At 39.0% G+C, this 6,140-nt stretch overlaps 1 protein-coding gene across 1 annotated transcript in view; it reads left to right on the top strand.

The window, feature by feature from the left end:
- Positions 1–6,140, top strand: part of LIN52 (lin-52 homolog (C. elegans)) — a 196,224-nt gene that overhangs the window by 12,752 nt on the left and 177,332 nt on the right. Inside the window, exons 2-3 of the mRNA XM_006865532.1 lie at positions 2,252–2,326; positions 4,253–4,290. Of these exons, the coding sequence (XP_006865594.1) occupies positions 2,252–2,326; positions 4,253–4,290 (113 nt within the window). The remainder of the gene's footprint in view (positions 1–2,251; positions 2,327–4,252; positions 4,291–6,140) is intronic.

Here is a 6,140-nt window from a genome sequence, read left to right as displayed (position 1 = left end):
GTGGGAATGATCCTTGCTGTAAAGATTTGTTCCCTCTTTTGAGCTACTACATCCGTAAGTATAGGTCAAGTTCATCAAGTTGTAGCAGATTACTCTTTTTTTTTCCCCTCTTCTTAATTATGAACTACTTTTGCAACTAGTTAGCATACTAAGCACACAGTAAGTACTCAACAAATGTTAATATTGTTAATATTGAGCACTCACTGTGTGAGAGAAAGCGGAGGCTTTCTGCTCCTGAGAAGATTTAAAGTCTTGGAAACCCTACACAGGGTCGCTATGAGTTAGAACTGACTCACAAGCACTTAACAACAACAACAACAACAACAGCTGTGTGGTGAAAGAGCCCTGGAAGTATAGTGGGTTATGGTTTGGACTGCTAATCAAAAGGTCAGCATTTTGAATCTACCAGTTACTCTGCCAGAGAAAGATGAGACTTTCTGCTCTCACAAAGATTAAGTCCCGGAAACCCTATACAGGGTAAGCTATGAGTCAGAACTGACTCAGTGGCACTTGGTAACAACTGTATACCAGGGAAAAAGACTAGAGGAGAGATAGTGTCAAAGAATTAGTCAGGGACTGGATCATGAGGGATTTTGTAAGGCATGGTAAATATACATTCATAGATTTATCTGGGAAGAAGTCCTTAAGCTTGAAGAAATTCTCTATTAAGCTAGAGAGTGACATGAACAAATTGGCATTAAAAAAAAAGAAAAGTTCTGACTACTTTGTGAAGAATAGATTTGAGGAGGGCAGAACCAGAAGTAAGAGGCTGGGGAGCTAGTCCAAGAGACAGGTGATGGTTAATTTGGAATAGAAATTACTGGATTAACTGATGGATGGTTGTGGGAGGGTGAAGGAAAGAGGCATGAAAAATGACATCTAGGTTTAGGGTTTGAGAATTAGAGTTCGTGATTGTTTTATTTTTTGAGATGGAGAAGACTGGGAGAGCATATGATGTTGAACATACAAGGAATTTTCAAAAAGTTCAGGAAAAATGGAATTACATGATAATGGAATTTTTCCATAGATTTTGAAACTCCCTTAATTAGGTTTAAGGGGTTTTTCTCACATGCAAATGGAGAGAGATGTCTAGCAGTCAACAAGATACATAAAATACATAACTCTGAAGTTCAGAGGCAGGAAAGGTTGGGACTAGAAATATAAATATGGAGTCATTGGCATTTACATGATGATGGAACTAGATGAGGTTCCCTTAGAATGCTTCAGTCAGGGAATGGAGTGAGCAAAATGGAGTCTGAGTAGAGGAGGAGACTGAAGAAGGAAGACTCAATGAAATAGGAAAAAAACCAGCATAGTGTTTTCATAGAAGCTGGGAGTGGAATATTTCAAGGAAAGTGGTCCACGTGTATATGCTGCAGAGAAGTCACAAAAGAACAGAAGATGAATGGATTTAGCACCACAGGAGGTAGATAACCTTGACAAGAACACATTCTGTGTATGGAAGGACAAGTCTGATTGGTGTAACTTAAGGAGAGACTGTGGAGGTGAAACTGAGACAATGGGATAGATTACGGACAAGCTTTTGTTGTGCAGGGTATGTGGAAGAGGTCATAGGGTCAAGGGAAAATTGTTTTAAAGAAAGAAAATTCTAGAGCAGACTTGCTTGGTGTTGTCTCTGACCAAGTAAAGAGGTTAGAAACTGATGATGGTACAAGAGAAAGTCTGTTATTCAAGATGACTTCATTGATAAAGCAAGAGAAGATGGCATGAGAGTCCTAGCAGAAGAGATTGTCTCTAATATTAGCAGTGACACACAAATCAGTTGATTGTAGATGAAAGAAAGTCCAAGAGTTTGAGAGTGAAAATGCAGGTGGTTTGTTGAATATTCATTTCTCTTTCACCCTGTAAAATATTTCTGCTTTGTTGTTAAGTGCTGTCGAGTTGGTTCCGACCCATAGTGACCGTGTATAGAGTTTCCAGGGAGTTGCTGGTGAGCTTGAACCGCTGACCTTGCAATATCAAACTGAGTTTGCAGTTCAGCACATTAACCCACAGCGCCACACCAGGACTCCTGTTTTGGAAGTTGGAAAATTGAGGTTTAATGAGAGGGGGGGGAGTGCTTTTATTTGTGTTACATTGTGGCTCAAAAGCATCAGTAATTATAGAACTCAATTTATCACGACTTCCAGGTGAATGTTACAGTTTAGTATGTTCTTTGAGAGTGGAATATCATAAAATACAAATGAATGTGTATTGTGTCTTCTTGTCTCATTTGGGTATTTTGTTCTAGGGACAGATCTGGAAGCATCTTTGCTAAGTTTTGAAAAGCTGGACCGTGCCTCACCAGACCTTTGGCCTGAACAATGTAAGTTTTGGTTTGTTTACATCAGAATCAACACAGGAGAACTAATGTTCCTTTGAGGGAGGTTTTAAAGAGTTAATATTTAACTGTAAAGAAATTTTTATTTTACTTAGTAGAGAAGATACCTGACTGAATTCTGTAGTCCAATGTTAAGAATAGTTGTTGGGTGGTTTAATTTTTGTTCAGAACTCATTATGACATAATTATTGTTAAATTTCACTTTATACAGATAAGTAGATAAATATATTTAAAAATATGTAAGTAGTTATATGTACTGAGCCATCTAGCAATTTGTGAACTGCAGTTTAACTTAATCCACCTTGTAATTTGTTAATGGAGTCCTGGTGTGATGCTGTGGGTTAATGTGCTGGACTGCAAAGTCATTTGAACTGCAAGGTTGGTGGTTCAAGCTCACCAGCTGCTCCTTGGAAACCCTAAACAGGGTCACTATGGGTCAGAACTGACTTGACGGCACTTAACAACAACAACAACAGTTTGTTAATGGAGCTTTTCAATGTTGGTATATATAGATATGGACTCCTGCTCAGGATAAGCACTGGACTGTGAACCACAAGGTCAGCAGTTAAAACCCACCAGCTGCTCCTCGGAAACCCTATCCAGGGTCGCTAGGAGTCAGAACCGACTCAACAGCACTTAAGAACAGCATGTATAGATACACGAAGCCCTTGTGGTTTAACTGTTCAGCACTTTGCTGCTAACTGAGAAGTGCTAAGTGAGTGGCTCTGCAGGAGAAACACCTGGATCTCGGTTCCTAGGAAACCCTGTCACCCGGGCTTGCTGTGATTGGAAGTGGAGTTGGTGACACCCAACAACACAGAACTCTACTTCATTTTTTTAAATGGTTGCACAGCATTTTTCTATACTCTCTATTTGCAAACCTAAGTTATGTCTCGTGTTTTATTTTACAAATAATTTAACAGTGGATTTACTTGCATATAGGAGCCCTGGTGGTGCTATAGGATAAGCACTGGACTGCTAGCCACAAGGTTGGCAGTTCAAACCCACTAGCTGCTTCTCAGGAAAAAGATGAGGCTTTCTGCGCCTGTAAAGATTTCCAGCCTCAGAAACCCTAGACAGGATTGTGATAAGTTGGGATCAACCCCATGACAGTGGGTTTGGTTCTTTTTTTTATCCTTGTACATATCTTTGTGCACATGGAAGAAGATGACTTGTGTATGAGTGTGCTCATCTCACAAACTCACAAGTATTGGACCTTTATTACCCATCTTTATTTTCTTTGCATTTCTCTACTAGCAAGAGTAAGGAGCTCTGGTAGTGTAGTGGTTATGAATTGGACTGCGAACCTTAAGGTCAGCAGTTCAAAACTGCCAGCTGTTCCTCAGGAGGATGAGGCTTTCTGCTCCCGTAAAGATGTACAGCCTTGGAAACCCTGTGCAGGGTCGCTATGAGTCCGAACCAACTCCATGGCACATAACCATGTCAACCACCACTAGTAAGAGTGAATATTTTTTTCATTTTAAAGCATCTGATTTTTATTTTTCTGCTCTCAATATGATTATTCCTATGAGACACTTAAACAATTGGATCAAAAGAATGGCATACCTAGAAAGGAAATTTGATCTAAACTTTCTGGTAAGAGACATTATATCTCCCACCTTCCCATCTGGCTAACTCCTGGTCCTTTTGTCTTTCAAGGTTCAGATGATGCATCCTTTTCTCTGAGAAGCTTTTTCTGCCTCTTTGGTTTGATACGTTTCCATTGTTTGTTCTCCTAGAACACCTGGTCTCCACCTTGGAGCACTTAATATTATAGCTATGGATTTACTCTCTCGCCTCTTCCAGACTCTAAGCTCATTGAGGGCAAGGCTGCTTTCTTATTATTTGAATCTTCTGTACCTAAGATGTTCAAATATCTATTGGCTGAAATGATTTTTTTCCTTTTTTTAGTACCAGGTGTTGCCGAATTTGCCTCTTCCTTCAAAAGTGTAAGTAATATCTTGCTTACCTAGTGAAGTTTATCCAAAGTACTGCTCCTGGATAAAAACTCAAATCTCTAGATTTTCAAGGATAATATCATAGCCTTCAAATCATTTTGTAACTGCAATTTGGAAATCTGTTTATAATTAATCATCGTGATATATGGTGATACTTTCTTCTCTGCCCCACTGCTCTTCTATTTTGGCATTTGAAATGTCTTAGTGGCCCATCAAAAACTTGAAGGAAGACGTCCATTACAATTACAGACTTTTTCCTTTCAAGAGTACAAGGCATTGTGTTAGATGCTCTACATATATTAATTTATATATGATGGGGCTTTGAAAAATGTGTGGAAGAATTCCATTATCTTTTAATTCCATTTTTCCAGGAGCTTTTTGAAGGCCTCCCCCCATCCCCCCCACCCCCATATTTTAACAAAGAAGAGGAAAATGATGATAATATTACCTGATACTTAATGTAATGCTTACCATGTACTGAAGCCATTTCAAGCACTTTGGATATAGTAGCTTATTTAATCGTCACAAAACCATAAAATATACATGTTTTACATACAAGGAAATGGGCACAAAGAAATATGTTGCATAAAGTTATAGGCTGTAAGTGGCAGAACTTGTTAGTTTAATTAATGTTTACAGAGTGCTATTGATCATCAAAGAATGTTGCTTTCTGTGTATAAACTTTTTCTTTACTTTATAGTCACTACTGTATGTTATGCAAGATTTGTCCTTTTGTGATTGCCTTACTTTACTCAGAATCATGCCCTTCGTGTTCATCCATGTTATGAGCTGTTTCATGGATTCATCATTATTCTTGAATGTTGCATAGTACTTCACTATGTGTATGTGCCATAGTTTTTTAAATCGATTCATCTGTTGTTGGACATTTAGGTTGAATCCCTCTTTTTGCTGTTTTGAATAGTGTTGCAATGAACATTTCTTATTTCTCTAGGATATATGAGGGTAAAGGAGCTCTGGTAGCATAGTGGTTGCAAGTTAGGCTGCTAACCTCAAGGTCAGCAGTTCAAAACTACCAGTTGTTCTGTGGGAAAAGATGAGGCTTTTTGCTCCTATAAAGATTTGCAGCCTCGGAAATCCTATGCAGGGTCACTATGAGCCGGAACCAGCTCCACGGCACACCACCACATGAGGGTAGTCAAAAAGTATTGCTACAAAGGCAAGAGTTTATACATGCACAAATTTATTGCAAACATATGTGTTTAAGTATGCTTGTATGGCTGCACACAAGTTCTGTGGGTAGTATATTTGTCTTAGTTGATTAGAGTGCCTTTAACAAATAAGGAAGCTAAAAGAGGTGCACAAATGTCAGCTAGCCTGAAGAGCTGATCTTTCCATCAGTCTTTTAAGCAAGATCAAAGCTAATGAAGACAGTTTTATGGAATGAGTTGGAATCGGGGACAAATCTTGGATTTACCAAAACGATCTAGAATTGCTGTTGTTAATGATCTAGAGAATGAAGTCCACTCGAAACAGGGCCTTCCAAAAGAATCTGCTGGCTCAGTTTAAGTCAGATGATCCCAAAGGGGTCATCTAGATAGATTTTCCCAAAGGACATAGGAAAATCATAGGGACTTATTAGGAAGATATTTTAAGAAAATTGCATTGGTGAGGAAAGGTGGATGGAGAAATGTTCTCCCAAAGGACCTTGAAGTTCAGCGTATTGCCCTGCTGCACCACAGAGAGATGGAAACAACGTCTTCAGAAGTGTTGTTAGGTGCCTTTGAGTTGGTTCTGACTTACAGCGACCCTGTATACAAGAGAACAAAACACTATCCAGTTTTGCACCATCCTCACAATTGTTATGATTGAGCCCATTGTTG

This window comes from Chrysochloris asiatica, unplaced genomic scaffold (genome assembly GCF_000296735.1).
Source record: "Chrysochloris asiatica unplaced genomic scaffold, ChrAsi1.0 scaffold00079, whole genome shotgun sequence".
Classification (NCBI taxonomy): domain Eukaryota; kingdom Metazoa; phylum Chordata; class Mammalia; order Afrosoricida; family Chrysochloridae; genus Chrysochloris; species Chrysochloris asiatica.
The sequence above is the reverse complement of the archived record's forward strand: the minus strand, read 5'-3'. Positions and strand labels throughout refer to the sequence as shown.